The 13,668-nt window shown below is 43.7% G+C and overlaps 1 protein-coding gene across 1 annotated transcript; it reads left to right on the top strand.

The window, feature by feature from the left end:
* Positions 1-4,145: 4,145 nt before the first annotated feature.
* On the top strand, positions 4,146-10,191 carry melk (maternal embryonic leucine zipper kinase). The gene is made up of 18 exons (XM_057036552.1): positions 4,146-4,302; positions 4,540-4,633; positions 4,718-4,803; positions 5,109-5,225; positions 5,421-5,564; positions 5,657-5,725; positions 5,812-5,904; positions 6,089-6,187; positions 6,292-6,360; positions 6,528-6,626; positions 6,735-6,821; positions 6,950-7,081; positions 7,221-7,382; positions 7,530-7,806; positions 8,940-9,036; positions 9,115-9,271; positions 9,342-9,445; positions 9,526-10,191. Exons 2-18 carry the CDS (start codon positions 4,555-4,557, stop codon positions 9,701-9,703), a joined length of 2,049 nt encoding a protein of 682 aa, XP_056892532.1. The 5' UTR covers positions 4,146-4,302; positions 4,540-4,554; the 3' UTR covers positions 9,704-10,191.
* Positions 10,192-13,668: the final 3,477 nt, after the last annotated feature.

Here is a 13,668-nt window from a genome sequence, read left to right as displayed (position 1 = left end):
GTAAAGATGTTTAAATGTTTTGAGTGATGAAAGAAAGTTTCATATGCACAAATTTCCCTGAATGTGTTTAAGTGTGTTTCAATTGTTGATAATTCATTTTGCATGTGAACCCAGAATGACCACAAAAGCATTAGTACAATCAGTTACTGAGCTCAGGACAGGACTGAGATGTTTCTCGTTTCCAGTTTACAGCATTTTCCCTCTGTTTTCAATTTCAGTTTTTAAAAACCTTTTTGTTCCCCTGCTTGTCTTTTGTCTTTTGTCTTCTGTCTTCCATTCCCTCTTTCCCTCCAGCTGTGGGCTGTTTGTCTCTCCGTCTTGTCCTGTCCAGGCCAGGTGCCCCGCAAACCAAATGAGTGGTTCTGTCATCTCGCTGACACCTGGACTTCCCAATAACCACTGGTTACTCTTCTAACTACCAACCTCTCCCCTAATGACCATGAGAAATGTTGGTGACCTACCGATTAATCACAGAAATTCCTCTGCTGGCATCACTTTTGAAACATCCGTTCTTTCTGGACTGACTGAATTGGTTCACACCAATTCAGTATCAGCATTTAGGAGGCTCTTGGTGCGAAACAGTGGCCAGGAGAGAAATGGACGCTGTCATGTTCACAGGCTGAGAAAAATGCCACAGAGAGAGTGATTGTCCTCATTATGGATGAATGACAAGAGAAGACAGGTCTTGTTAGTGGTCTCTCAGCTCACCTCTCACCTTCACCTAATTACAGGCTTGACAAGATATGCAGCTGAGGCCAGACGCACACACACACACACCTCCTGACATCATAAACATCTCTGTGGTTAGCTTGCAACACTGCAAGCACATTGCTGTCCAGGAAGAGAGAGGAGAGGGCACTGGGAATGCTAAAGTCACAGACTTTATGATCTGGGTCAAAAAGTGATCTGTGATCAGGGTTCCACATGTGTGCTACATGTCTGAGATTTAATCTGTCCTCTCAGCTTCGAACTTCAGAGACTGCAGACTTTGCTTAGAAGATCTAACCAACAGTGTGAATACTTGAGTGGCATCAGCCAATGGTGACATCGGGCTCTTGAGGAAGAGCTGCTGGTGCGCCGTAGTCAAATGCCCTCACACTGTCTCTGGAGGACAAGCAGGGTTCCTCCTTTTTTAGGAAGAGGTCAAGCATGTCATCCTAATCAATTTCATCCATTTGACCCTGTGGTGCTTCCTCAATGGATATGTGCTGAGTCAGGATATCACCCAGGGGGTCCTCTTCTGCTAACCCCCCCTCAATATGGAAACGTTGGTGATGGTCTGATCAGTAAGATCTCATCGTCCCTGTGCCCCTTCCATCATCTTTCCAATCCTTCTCAGAATAGTTCAACTCTTGGATCAATAAACTATGTTTAACCATGTTAATTCCACATAAGCAACTCTGCTGGAAGACGATGATAATAATGACAAAGGCTGATTAAATTCAGTAATTTGATGTGATTCATTGATTAATCTGTTGGGTTGTTGGCAGAACATTGACGACTAGCAATGGATATATCTGTCATAGTCCTGGCTTTGCTGTGTCTCTGGAGCCTCATTTACCCCCCATGTTACCTTCTTTAGACTCACCTGAGCAGGAGACAGGTGGACTCACTTGAACCAGCTGCAGCTAATCCCAATCAGCTTTCTTTAAAAGGCTGGTCTGGCGGCCCTCCAATGCCAGAGAATTCTCCAGGTCTGTGCCATGCCTCATCCTCCAGTGTTTTTTCTCATCACAGTTTATCTGCTTGTCTTCTGTTTTCTCCTTCCTCAGTGCCTCCCTAAGTATGAGGAGTGCTGGTTTGCTTCCCATGAAGCCTCTCTGTGTAGTTCCTTCACCCTTAAATTTTCCAGTACATTTTGTCTTCCTTTTTTATTTTGTGGTTTTCTGCATTTGGATTTAAATTACTGTGGAGTGTTTAATAAACTTTACAGACTTTAACATGTACTTGTTCATTCTCCTGCATTTTAAATCTTGCCTGCAGCTGGCCAGCCCTTTATAGTGTCTGGACATTTGTTTGACGTTTGCTAGCAGCAGTTCGTATGTTATACATCTTTGTTTAAATAAATCATCAGCAACATTGAACAGCTCATGGATACAGTTAGTAACACTTTCATTGTGAACTGTACCCACAAAGTGTTGAGGGCACATACTGTAGGTCCTTTGGGTCATCTTGATGACCAGCGTCACCATGATTGGGTCAGAAATTAACTTAAAACTGGTCTGTATGGTCTTTTGAGGCTGTTACAGAGGAGCTCTCCATCTCAATCAGTGGATGAATGCCCATCGCAGCCACCTCCACGTGGTGGGCCATCCATTTAAAGGATGGCTGGTCTTGATTGTCTGTTTGTTGGCTCCTGTCTGGTAATACAGCACAAAATTGACCTCCAGGCTTCGTTTATATAAAGATGCTGAGTTAATGTGGCGAATAACCAAACATTCTTATCAGTTCCTTCATCTCAGCTAAAGTTGAAATCCATGCTGGATAAACCTGCCAACACTGTAGTTCTTAAATTGCTGTACATTAGAAAGGATCCTTCAACACCCGGACTTCATTTCAAGAGAATCCACAAAAAATGCTGGTGAATGATGCAGACTTTAAAACGGTGTAATCATTGCCCATGGTTTGAAGGACAAGGTCAGACCCAAACCAAATAGTTCATATTCCTACTGAAAGAAGATCTTAGTGTCCGATATAATTTTACTAAGAGGGGTGGACCTAATGAAAATAAACTTGAAAACCACAAATATGCGATATTTGTCTAGCACAAAATGTCTTCAGTTTCCCTTAAATCAGTGTCTTAGACACATCTGTAGCCACACTGATGGTCGTGTTTAGGTGATCAGTACCCTGGATACTAGCAGATTCAGATTCAGATTCAGATTTATTTATTGCCATTGTTCATGTAGTACACAGTATTACACAAGCTAGGAATTTGTCTCGGTGTGACGCTGCAACATTCAACATAGAGAAGACAAACACTAGAATAAGATAAATAAGACATATATATAAATAGTAAGGAATAGGTAATGTGTATTCCTATAATGTGCAAGAGCAGCAGTTAAGTTAAGGTTAGAAGTCCACAGTGCAGGTCAATGCAAAAGTAGTGTATATAGCATCAGGAACAGAGATCCACTGCAGATGTTCCAGGCTCCTTGGAATGTCTTCTACTTTTAGTCCAGCTCTGAAAGCCAGGGTGGGATCAGCATGGAGGTTTAGTGAGAAAGTTGCCAAGTTGGACACATTGTCATCACGTGCTGAGTGAGATCTGACATGAGGGGAAACCCAGGAATACAGTAATTTGATCTCCTTTATTTGCACAAGTAATTACAGAGCTGCTAAAGGAACGTGAGCAAAGAAAAGTTGTTTTATTTTCTGCTGCGCCTCAAAAAGTTCTCAGTGCTCTTCAGGAACTTCATTGTGTACAGTCAAAGGTTTCTCGTGCTTACTAATTTCATAAATTGCTGGTCGACGTGCAGTGTGATTGGATTTACAACTACTTAAGCAACCGGGCCTTCAGTACAGCCACTTATTGGCCTTTATTATAAGGATATTGCTTCCTTGCTCACTAATTACAATCACTCTATTGTGTCAGAGTGGCAACAACTTTTACGGACTATTTTATTGCAAAGGACACTGATTTTGATTGAGTCAGTGAGCTCACTAATCACAACCACTCTGTTGTGTCAGGGTGGCAGCAACTTTAAAAGACAATATCAGTGCAAGGGACACTGATTTTGATTGAGTCAGTGAGCTTTAATTTAGTGGAACTAGGGGTGTTGAAACCCAATCCTTGAGGGCCGTAATCCAACGTGGTTTTCTGTCCTCCCAGACAGAGAATGCTTTCACCCAGTGGGAACCCTGGTGTTACCTACCTGGTATGAGCATGGATTAGACTTTTTTTTCTTTTTTTTAAAAAAAAGAGGCTGGGGTTTTTATTTCATTCTACAAGAACTGGGCCCTTCAGCCTTCATTAATTCAGTCAGATTGTATTCATAGTAAAATTGCCAAAAACAAGGATAAAATACCACTTATTGCACTATTTTACATTTAAGTATTTAACTTTTGGTTGATATAATAGAGATTATATCTTAATTTTCTGCCTTTTGTTTAGAAAGAAAATTATTATTGTCATTAATATTGCTAGTAGTAGCAGTATTGACCACACGGGGCGCCCAAGGCACAAAGCGGAAGCCGGAAGTAGAGTGACGTTGACGTACGAAATTCAAACTTCAAACATCTCTGCCATAGCTTTTCTTTCGAGCTTTTGATGAGAACTACCCTGTTTTCCTTGGAATACAGGTACTTGTCAAAACTTCCTTTTTTAAACTTTAAGAAACAAAGATTTAGGTACCCTTAAGCGTACTACTATTTTAATGAATTTTTTAGTTGATGTTCTGTTTTTAAAGGCTGTCGCTAGCTTTAGTTTTAGCACTTACTAGCATGGTTGGAGCGCACACGCACGGTTTTATGCTTTTGTTTGTCCTTGTGGCTGATGAATTATGCGCAACATTTCCATGAATCTTTTTTCTACCACAGGGAGATTTTGGAAGGATGCCAGTGGAGCGGACGGAGCATCGCGGAGCCGAAGAGCTCTACAAATACTACGAGGTTTATGAGACCATCGGATCGGGTGAGAATACATGTCAGAAATGCTGAAGTTCCACTGGTGCATTTTCTGTGTGCAGTTAATATTTTTGCTTCCCCTCCCTTTAAGGGGGTTTTGCTAAAGTCAAGCTGGGTCGGCACATCCTGACAGGAGAGAAAGTTGCAATTAAAATCATGAACAAGAAGGATTTAGGAGTAAGTATTATTGATGCTCATTGGGGGTAAATATAGTAAAATTTGCATCCTGACCAACCTAACATAAAGGTGCATGCTCCAGAAGTACTTCTTCTATTACACAAACTCTTTATTTGGGAGTGTGTGTGTGTGTGTGTGTGTGTGTGTGAAAAAACTGTGTTTAAAAGGTCAGGCATAACTCCATAGTCCAAGCGGTGGGTACGGGACACTTAGATCATACTTTAAGATCCTTATTTGACAGTATTGTGTTGAACAGTAGAAAGGTTAAAGGTCATTCTTGAAAAGGGAATTCTTTGCTGCCCCAGGATGACCTGCCCCGGGTCAAGGTGGAAATCGAGGCTATGAAGAATTTGAGTCACCAGCACATCTGTCGTCTGTATCACGTCATCGAGACCTCTACCCAGATCTTCATGGTGATAGAGGTAAATGGTCAAATGTTGGCTCATTTGCAAAATATGACCTGAAACTGGGATTTGGGGACAACCACGAGGGCCCCACAAATCTATTCTCATTTCTCCAGTATAAATGTGTGAAGTTTCTTTTTGAGAAGCTGAAACAAACATCATCAGATGTTCCCTGCTGCCTCTTGACCTCGTAGTCAGATGTGCCCTTCTCAGTACTGTACAGGCGGGGAGCTGTTTGACTACATCATCGCAAAGGATCGCCTGTCGGAGCAGGAGACTAGGGTGTTTTTCAGGCAAATTGTGTCAGCGATGGCTTACGTGCACAGCCAAGGATACGCTCACAGGGACCTCAAACCGGTAAAGCCAACCGTCGACTGCATGGAATGGCTGAGTAAATGTGACGCCATGGTCATGTATGTCTTGCTGAAAGTCTTGACTTTTCTTTGTAGGAGAACTTGCTGATCGATGAAGACCACAACTTGAAGCTAATAGATTTTGGATTGTGTGCGAAACCAAAGGTATACAAGCACGTTCAAACAACCGTGTACAGGCAAATACATTATTCAGAGTAACTTTGATGATCATTACACTTGTTTTCTCTCAGGGAGGTTTGGGTTATGAGCTCATGACATGTTGTGGAAGTCCTGCATATGCTGCTCCTGAACTCATCCAGGGGAAAGCGTACATTGGCTCAGAGGTGAGATTCTGGCAGGGTAGAACCAGAGCCAGGGGTTTGTGTTCTGACATAAGGTTTGTTTCTTTCAGACAAACGCAACATCTGTTTGTGAAAGATTCATATGCCATATTCACTGGGCCAAGAGTCTGAGCGACTGGGCTGTGGAAGTCCTAACTGTAACACAGAGCTGATTGTTTCCCCCCAGGCTGATGTGTGGAGTATGGGGGTGTTGCTGTTTGCTCTGCTCTGTGGATACCTTCCCTTTGATGATGACAACTTCATGATCCTCTACAAGAAGATTACAGTAAGGAAATATTTATAGTTTCTTATTGCCCAGCAACGCATGGTCTCAAAACTCCTGAGCTGTTGTCATTTTGCATTTTTTTTGTCCATGTTTGGTGTTGATAGAGAGGTAAATATGACAACCCCCAGTGGCTTTCTCCTGGTAGCATCCTCCTCCTCAATCAAATGATGCAGGTACATCCATCCATTTTCATTTAAAGACAATAAATATGGCTATTTCATTCTGATTCACTAGATTATCACACCGTTACTCATTTTGAACAGCATATCCTATCAAATTTAAGGTTAATGGTACAAAAGTGATATTCTGTTGATTTGTAGTTTCCGTGTTTGGCCTGTAGGTGGAGCCCAAGCGGCGTCTCACAGTGCAACAGCTTCTGGGCCATCCTTGGGTCATGAAAGACTACAACAGCCCGGTGGAGTGGCACAGCCGGCAGCCGGTACACACACACACACACACACACACACACACACACAATGGTAAATGATATGTATGCTGCAGAATCTTTAGAGGTGTAATGAATTTGCTTGCTTCTTGTTTTATGTAGCTCGGCCACATTGATATAGACTGTATCACTGAGATGGCTGTCAGCATGAAGCGAACGAGGGAGAGCACCACAGCACTAGTGCAGCAGGTGGGTCAGCATTGTTTAGCTGTATCAGTGAACACTTCCCTTCTAGATTTCAAAAAAATCCTGCCTTTTGCCTACATGTTTTTTAGTAAAAGCAGGTGTTGTGAGATGATGCGTGTTATTTTCTGTAGTGGCGGTATGACCAGACGACAGCCACCTACCTTCTGCTGCTGTCAAAGAAGCAAAGGGGCAAACCTGTCCGTCTGCGCCCTGAACCAGCAGTCTGTGAGGACTCCAGCTCTCCCCTGCATCAAGGATTACAGGTCACTACAGATGTCCCTGGTGTCTTTGGTCTTAACAGCTGCATCCCTCTTGAACGGTTTTCACAGCAGACTGTTTGCTTAATCATTCCCCAGCTTGTGCGGTTGTTTCTTTATGCATTTTCTTTTTTCTCCCTCTCAGATTCAGGACGGTCTGCACTTCAGTGAGGACGAGGACATTGTTATTGTGAGGTCTCTGGATTTCGCCTCGGAGTGCATTGACGATTGTCCGTGGTTGCGAGTTGCACCGGAGACACCAAAGGGGGTCAGAAGTCAACCAAATGGATCCAACAGCAAAGACATGGTATGTGACAAATGTATATTTTACTGTTGTCTACATCCTACATCTATATTTAGAATATTCCTGATTAAGCCTTTAAATGGTAAACTATATGTATAAAATCACATTTTCACCACTAGCTGTCAGTCATCTGCATTTTCTTTCCTAAAGAAACTAGTGTCTCCATCTGTGGAGAGAAAATGTGCCTCCAACCCGACTTCAGAGAGGGGGCGAATGACTCCACAGCACTGCCAAGAGAGGAGGGGCAGAGAGAGAACCACTGAGAACAAGGAGAACGTTGCTGCACACAGCAAAGAGGTTGACCTGTTTGCACTGCCGCCTCCGCGCACCCCAGTGTCCAGTAAGAAGAACGCACGCCAGAGGAACGTGCTCACCACGCCCAATCAAAACTCAACCGCCACCAAAGGTCATGCCGGCACGCCTAAAGGTGAGAGGAGGCTCCCGCTGACCCACCAGATAATGAAACGTTCAGGCCGTCAGTTATATTTGTTTACTGTAATTGATTTTCCTCACAACCGCAGACGTTGTAGTCGAAGAATCTTCATCAGATTATTTGCATGAGCCTCTGCCCCTTCACCATTCTTTTATTTTCCCATCTGTCTTTCAAGCTCCTGTAGCTCTCGTAATCACAAGTGCCACATCCACACGGCGCACATTTGCAACTAAATTGTCCTGTGGTAATAAACTCGTTTATTGGACCTGTTTTTTTTTGTAATCCCACAGCAACTCATTCAAAAGTCCCATTTCTATGATGTAGCTGTCACTGCAGCTATAAAAGCCAGACACACACGCACGCTCATAACACACCGATCACTGTCAGCTCAGAAGTGAAACTACAATCAAGAGCTAATTCTGTTCACTTATCTATAAAGGAAGGACAGCAGTCGACTCATTAACCTTGTTAATTATTTGTCAGAGTCTCCGTTTTCTCTATGAGCCAGTAGCCTGACCTGTTGATGCTAATCCCCTTGGAATGTTGTTCAGTCCACATCTCTTTCCAGCTCCCGTTCTAAGCTTCATCATAGACACACACACACACACACAGAGTGAGTGAATGTATTGGTCGGTGTGTGTCTGTCCCAAGGCGTGTGCTGTGACAGGTGTAGCTGTCTCTTTCCTCTGCTCACTGTCCCACGTGGGCTGTAGTGACATGTGTTCTCTCGCCACTAAAACCTGCTCTCTCTCTCTCTCTCTCTCTCTCCCTCTCTCTCCCCCTCTCTCTGTTTTCCCGTGTTTGCCGGACTTGTTGTCTCTGTATCCCAAAGCTTTTGTGTTTACTTCAGTGTCAAACGCAGTCAGTTGTGTAAGAGTAAAACACTGTTGTGCCGGTCACTTCACCTCACTTCATCTCATCCAGTTTACTTGTTAATGGCTGTTTGAGGTCTCGACTGTATTATGTGGGTTTGTTCAGTCATAAAAGTATCAGCATACATTTTTAAGAAATGGAGCAAAGCAGAAGAATTTCAGATGAGGGCCTGTCAAAGTTTAATTTACATACTGCTTAAGAGTTTCACTTGAACAGAAAACATGTAACCTTCGCATATTGTGATCTTTTTCTAGGTGTAAACAGCAGCTCTAAAGATCACAATAAGAGGGCAACGGTCGAGAATAAGGAGATTCCTGACATTGGAATTTTGACCTTCAGTCCTGAGAGGAGGTGAGTTACCATCATGGAGACATGCACAGTTGTGTCGTATTTGGAAGAAGACGTGACCATGTGACCCGACGTCCTCAGGTCCCGGTCTCTGGACCTGGCTGTAACAGAAGACAGCGGGAAGAAGAAACGAGGAGGGAAGGTCTTCGGCTCTCTGGAGCGAGGCCTGGATAAGGTCATCAACATGCTGACTCCGAGCAAGAGACGAGCTCTGCGCGACGGCCCGCGCAAGATCAAGGTACATAAAACCGCCTGAGATCTCTGCTGTTCTGCTCTTGTTCTAAGCAAATCTGGGTTTTTCCTTTCAGCCACAGTACAACGTTACTCTGACCAGTCAGACCAACCCAGACCAGGTTCTTAACCAGATCCTCTCTATTCTACCAGAGAAAAATGTCGCTTTCACACAGAAAGGGTAAAAGGACACATTAACCCACTAGCAGGCGCTCCATCCCTGAATCCGGCTTTGCTCACCTCCTTTCTTCTTCACTAAAGGTATACCCTCAAGTGTCGGACCAAGGGCGACTTTGGGAAGGTAACCATGGCGTTTGAGCTGGAGGTGTGCCTACTGCAGAGGCCAGAGGTCGTCGGAGTCCGCAGGCAGAGGCTGAAGGGCGACGCCTGGGTCTATAAACATCTGGTGGAAGACATCCTCTCCACATCTAGTATCTGAACAATGCACTTTTGTTTCTTCAACGCTGGCAACATGTTTTATGTCCCAGAGATGAGGCGGATTATTCAGACGTGTTGTAGCATATTTCAAGTTGGTCTTTATCCATTGTGTATATTTAAACATTTTTACAGGTCTGCCAATAATCCTCAGCATGAATTTTACATTTAAAGCGTCATGTGCTGCACATTGATGAAACATTTTAAGCTACTCCAGTCCTTGTCAGCCCTCTGGAGATGAAAATGTGGATGAAATATGCTGTTTACAGTGAACCTTCTGGCTTGTTATCCTTTATATTTATGTCCTGATGCTGTTATTCAATCTTTTAGATGCTAAATATGAGATAGTAACATAAAGATAACTAGAACCACTGATTTACTGTCAGTTTTTAATCTATTTTCCAATTACGATGTTTTTACTTGTTTTACCTTTCGATGTCTGTCTAGTTTGAGATGTAAGAGGAGCAAAAATAAATGGTTTCTGCTACGTAACATGTTCTGTTTCATCTCTGATAATCCAGTGTTTTGACCTGTGATCCTCTTCTTTATCATGTTACTGTTTGTGATAACGGAGCTGCTCTGGCTCATATTAGCTGCATATGAAGAAATAAATCTTTTCATTTCCGAGTTACAGGATTTATTCCTTTGTTAATTCAGTAACTAGAATAATTGATTCAGCTGGAGCAGGATGACCAAATGATCATTGCCTGGAACATCACAAAAGGGTAGCAATGATGCTAACAGCTCCGCTGTGGATTGGCAGTCCTTTGCAGGCTCTCCTTGGCAGCCCAGCAGGGAGGGGAAGGGTAAAAGAATGATTGGAGGGGTTTAACCTCGATGAGGGAGAGTTGGTGGGGATGATGGTCGAGGACAGAGGTTAAGGTTACAAATATCTCCTGCTGTGCTGAGGTCATCACACGTCCTCTATCAAAAAAGATTCTCTTCATCCTCTGACTCTATTAGAAAGGATTGTTTAGAATTTTGATTGACTTAAAACACAGATGGAGGAGAATGTTGTTTCATGAGCTGAAACACTTTCTGGGGTTTCAGAATTCTGCAGCCGGGATTGATTTTTAATCGACGCAAGATGCCTCCAGGTCCAGGAAATATGTTATTTATCGTCACATCTCAGTGATTTTTGTGCTTGATTATTTCAAAGAATGTAAAATAACTGTTGTTAGTACTTGGATGGAATATTTCTCACGCATTGTTGCTTCACTGCAGCTGTGTTCAGGTGCTCCACAGATTATGAGGTTCATCATCAACCTAATCCACGGCCTTAGCTTGTCAAGCTGTTGTGAAGACTTTTAAAAATAATTTCTTTCCTAAAGAATAAATTCTACCTTGCAATTTCCCTAATTTTTTTTTGAAAATGAGATTTAATTTTGAAGATTTTAATTTAATATTTCTATTCAACTTCTGTGCTGTAGCTTCATTTCATCCCAGTTGGCACCAGCAACACTGCACCTCCTCTCAAACAGGTGGCGCTAAAGATTCCCGATGTTGACTTTAGCGGTAGCTTATTATTTAAGGGAGAGTTAGAGAGCATGCCTTGCAGGATTAATCAGCCAGAGCTGAGAAGTTTAGCAACTGTGTGTTCTGGGGCTGCAACCGTGCTGGGTGAGTAAATATGAAAAACGCAGGCGATCGACATTTAAATGTCTACACTTTTTCATGCTGTGGCTGTTTTCAGGTGTGAAGAAATGAGGTTAATTCTTGGAGTCAGCCTCCTGCTCCTTTCTCTATGTGGGTTTCTACTGTTCTTTCTCACACCAAATCTATGTTAGCTTTATTGTGTCTTGAACCATGATCATGGCATCATCTTCTCTCTTCGCAGGGCTGTACAAAGAACACACATTTAACAACAGTGTGCAGGGAAATCCTTGTGTGGTAGGTTGACACAAATAAACAACGCTGGGAGGCCGGGAGTGAATTGATTATGCCGGAGAATTTTAATGCTAGTGCTCCACCATGTAATGCTTATTCATGTTTTCAGGCGGCGTCTGCAGGTGAGGCTGTGGCGTCTCTCCTCTTGTCTCCTCTGTCTCTGTACTCCTGGCTCACCTCCACGGTGCTCAGGCTCGTCCTGTCTTTCCCGGCCCTCTTCCTCACCTCCGTCCATCACTCCCTGCTGCTGCTCCTGGCCTGGCCTTGGTCCGTGCTCAGCATCTGTGTCTCCCTCCTCCTGACGTGTCTTCGCATCGCTCTCTACTTGCTCCATCTGGCTGTGGTGCTCGGCGCCATGGCCGTCTTGAAAATGACGCGCCACCGGGCGGCTGTGGACGCCACCGCCTGTGACAAAAGATGCCAGCCGAAGACTACGGGGAACCTGCAACCCAGAACCAGTCTCAAGCTGTTCAGTCGGAGAGTTGTGCAGCAAGGATAACATCACTTGTAAATTGACTGGATCCACACACAAGTGCGCGTGCGTGCAGTGTGTTATTATACAGGAACCGGAACAATATTTGTACAGAATCCGTGTTTAAATTGGATTAGCGCGAGTCCTTGCGACCTAAATGAGGGTGAAAATGTATATACTTCTTATTTTTCCTCTTCTGCCTGTGTACGCAACCCTCCAATTATCTGCGGATTGTTGTGTTCTTTCCTTCCTGTTTGCAGATGTTGTCATTAGACACGTCCATCAAATGGAAATGAGCGGATAAGAGGAAGACGATCTTTTGGCATTCACTGTGGTTTTAAATGTGTGTTTTCTAAGGGTGGAGGGCATGCCAAGCACATTCCACAAAAGCAATAATAAAAGGAGTTAACAAAGAGAAAAAGCATGTGTTGTCCAGTCACACACTACTTGGTCAACCAGTAAACAGCATTTGCTGCCAGACTGTGGCTCTCAGAATACCCAGAAATGCCCAGAAAGAAACAATTTTAGAAAACTGTTAGCACTCCTGAGGGTATGTAGCCATGAAAAGGTAATGGCCAAAACTTTTTGTGCCATTGTAAATGGGTGGGGAAGAGACAGACGGAGACAGAGGGGAAATGAAGCTGGATCATAGAGATTTATTACATGGCTGTGGCATCCTAATTAGCATAAAGACTGGACCGGCCCACTCAAGCAGAGAATTAAAAACCTTAATTGTGCTGTCAGCCTTACTCTCTCTTTCTCACTGTTGACTCAACTTCATTCCGCTGCCGTTCGTCTCCCGGCGCTCTCCTCTCATGGAGTAGCCTCCGACCGTGCTGGTTAATTGTTAGCCATAAATAGGAAGCGGAATGTTGGCAATTGTCTCGGAGATGGACGGAGGATGGACCGAGATCGTCTGGAGGAAGGAAAGACGGGGGATGAGGTTTTTTTTCTATTTGGGAAGATGAGCGTTATGGAGGTCATTTATCAAATGTATGTTTCAAGGGGGGAAATTGTCTTGGCAGGAAAACAGGAGGAAGTTTGAGCTGGACTTTGATCTCGGTCAGACTCAACCAATTAACGTTACAAACAGGAGGCTATAATGAAAGGATAGAAATGAAAACGAGTTTCCTGTCATCAGATAATTATTTCCACTCAAAGGATCATTTCAGTTAATGTTGCGCACATGTACATGCACTGAACATAGCACAAGATGGTTTCCTCAATAAAACCACATGTGTCTCCTGTAAATGCCCATGAACATTTTCTGCCATTTATACCAATCGGGGGTCAAATGTCCTTACTTAGGACCTGGTCTCATCCCTTCATCAATCACAGACGGCCCCAGTGGCCATAAATCCTAATATGTTGAGGTGACAGTGGTGCTGCGTTCAGGACTAATACGAGCTGGAAGAAGACGGGAAAGTGGCCGAGGTCCTCGTCTGCTGTCAAAGCCTCAGAAGAGGTTAAGACATACTGTAAGAGGCCAGCCCCTCGTGCACTGCTTCTCCTTCAGCACTGACAGCTCACACACACACACACACACACACACACACACACACACACACACCCATCGTGCTTTGTCTTCCACCCTCCTCTTTACCCAGATC

The sequence above is a fragment of the Takifugu flavidus genome, chromosome 6 (genome assembly GCF_003711565.1).
Source record: "Takifugu flavidus isolate HTHZ2018 chromosome 6, ASM371156v2, whole genome shotgun sequence".
Lineage (NCBI taxonomy): Eukaryota > Metazoa > Chordata > Actinopteri > Tetraodontiformes > Tetraodontidae > Takifugu > Takifugu flavidus.
Note: the sequence above shows the minus strand (reverse complement) of the source record. Positions and strands in the feature narration are given on the sequence as shown.

Excerpts from the sequence above, each read along its gene's own strand:
- melk (XM_057036552.1), top strand. The coding sequence starts at position 4,555 with ATGCCAGTGGAGCGGACGGAGCATCGCGGAGCCGAAGAGCTCTACAAA. Across the intron at positions 7,383-7,529 it reads GATCCAACAGCAAAGACATG|AAACTAGTGTCTCCATCTGT; the intron begins GTATGTGACAAA and ends TCTTTCCTAAAG. Across the intron at positions 9,446-9,525 it reads GTCGCTTTCACACAGAAAGG|GTATACCCTCAAGTGTCGGA; the intron begins GTAAAAGGACAC and ends TCTTCACTAAAG.